The 1,956-nt window shown below is 42.9% G+C and overlaps 1 protein-coding gene across 3 annotated transcripts in view; it reads left to right on the forward strand.

The window, feature by feature from the left end:
* Positions 1-209: 209 nt before the first annotated feature.
* Positions 210-1,956, forward strand: part of LOC113213865 (uncharacterized) — a 10,931-nt gene continuing 9,184 nt past the window's right edge. Inside the window, exons 1-6 of one of the 3 annotated variants that reach the window (XM_052263560.1) lie at positions 210-370; positions 502-574; positions 689-747; positions 829-864; positions 944-1,079; positions 1,150-1,334. In XM_052263560.1, the coding sequence (XP_052119520.1) occupies positions 308-370; positions 502-574; positions 689-747; positions 829-864; positions 944-1,079; positions 1,150-1,304 (522 nt within the window). In that variant the 5' untranslated portion in view covers positions 210-307 and the 3' untranslated portion in view covers positions 1,305-1,334. The remainder of the gene's footprint in view (positions 371-501; positions 575-688; positions 748-828; positions 865-943; positions 1,080-1,149; positions 1,335-1,956) is intronic. The other 2 variants (XM_052263559.1, XM_026433074.2) reach the window with 2 other exon arrangements.

Below are 1,956 nucleotides of genomic sequence, written 5' to 3' on the forward strand. Positions count from 1 at the left end.
ATATGACAAATCAGCGAACTTTTTCGTACTGATTCCGGCCCTGATTTCCTTACTTCTTCTGGAAATCCGCAGGCGGGAACCATTGCAAGCATTTTACAGTGCTAATCGGTCTTTTCCGCCCTTGAACATCAGCAAATATTTTCAGAAAAACATAATAATGTCAAATTGCCGTAGAGCGACGGAGTACCCGATGTGAAGTGCTTGTCCTCGCCCGGCCAGCCCGGCGCTGCAGTTTAAAACAGACGGCGACGCGTGTTCAGCCCCAGTTCGCCAGGAGTCGGCCAGCAGCACAGTTTACCCTGCGGCCATGAAGTGCCTCCTTGTCCTGTCCGCGCTCACGTTCGTCGTCCTTCTTGCAGGCTCCACCAAGGTGAGTCCATGGCAAGGTAAACTTTAAATGTATTTTGTTCACACACAGATGGTTTAATTGTTTCGTCTAAATGTACAAAGATTTACTACATTTCTTGTTTTCAAAATAAAACTTCGTTGATGCGATTGCAGGGAGAAAAACGCTATTCTAGGAAGTTAACGGAAACCGTTGACGGATGCTTGGCGTTTTTCGACAAAACTAGAGGTAGGTCTTATCAGAATTCAGAGATCAAAGAGTGCTTTTATTTTTGCCATTTACCGATAAGCAAGCTTTTGATTGGGTACCTCACCTACGGCGGTTTTTGAATTGTAATTCTAGATGACTTGGAGCATGTTATTATGAACGATACTCTCGATGAATCCTCTGAGTTTCCCGCGGTAGGTTACACCATGAGTGCATTAAAGGTTTATTTTTCATCTCATACGTATTATTTTTCTCATCTTCATTTTATGTTTCAGAAAATGACCTTGTGCGTCTTCCGGAGCTTCGGCATCGTAAGTATAATCAGTGTCTCCGTTATTTACCAACTGTGCACTTCAAAAATGGTTCCATGGCTCTAAATCTGGCTTTCAGTTTGATGATGAGGACAGATTCTCGAAAATCGCACTGGTAAATTACTTGAGCAACGAAATGTTCCCCGAGGCCTCTAAGAAAGATCCCAAAATAGCCGAAGCTGCTGCTTCTCTGGCCGACAAATGTGAACCAATAGGTAAGCTTTTTAACAATCCGACTTCACCGGAAAAATGTACATTAAATGTGATTTATCTTTGTTGTCGCAGTGGAGGCATCTGATAAGCCCGCCCTGGAGAATGCGAAAATCCTCGTAAACTGCCTGCTCGCCCATAAAAACGAGTATGACAAGGTGGGCAAGCCTGTGGATAGCATGTACGATGTCGACGCGGTCAGCAACCACCCTTTGGTGCCGTCAAAGTGAAGGGAGAGCGAGGCCCCGGTTAGTGATCGGGTAGGGCTGACCGATCGCCAGGGTGTGCTTACTCAAACTAAATTGTTTTTAGCAAGAGGACATATGAGCGTAAACGAGTGATTATTAGAAAGACACAGAATTTTCGTGACCTTATCACTAGAAGTGCTCAAACTACTCCTTGTAAGGTAAGGTGACGAAACTCCATTTCTGTGTATTTTTCTCTTTCTAATAATGATTTGTACGTTAAAAAAAACTACGCATTTAAATGCACTTTAGCCTACACCCGCCTACACCGCTGGTGTACACCCATGTAAAACTGTAAAGCGAATTATGAAGAAAACGCTGTTCTGTAAAAATGACATCAAGTGATGCCAGTGAAAAAATTTTGCCATCTTGGTGGACTGCCCCGACTTGATTTTGACATCAAGTGTTGTTGTTTGATATTAAAATTAATCCGGCTACAAAAATGACCAAATCTCGACACTGACAAAGCGGTTGATGTCATTTTGACAAAACGTGTTCTTTGTGTTAATATGCTCGAAATGTGTTACATTTCATGCACTGTTAAATTAAGTGTAAGACTGCCTAGTGCAGAAAACCCAGTGCCACAACACATTAGCTAATATAGAACATCCAGCTCCCTCAGGTGAGGTATCTTGCT

The sequence above is a fragment of the Frankliniella occidentalis genome, unplaced genomic scaffold (genome assembly GCF_000697945.3).
Source record: "Frankliniella occidentalis isolate FOCC.00 unplaced genomic scaffold, Focc_3.1 Scaffold12, whole genome shotgun sequence".
NCBI lineage: Eukaryota > Metazoa > Arthropoda > Insecta > Thysanoptera > Thripidae > Frankliniella > Frankliniella occidentalis.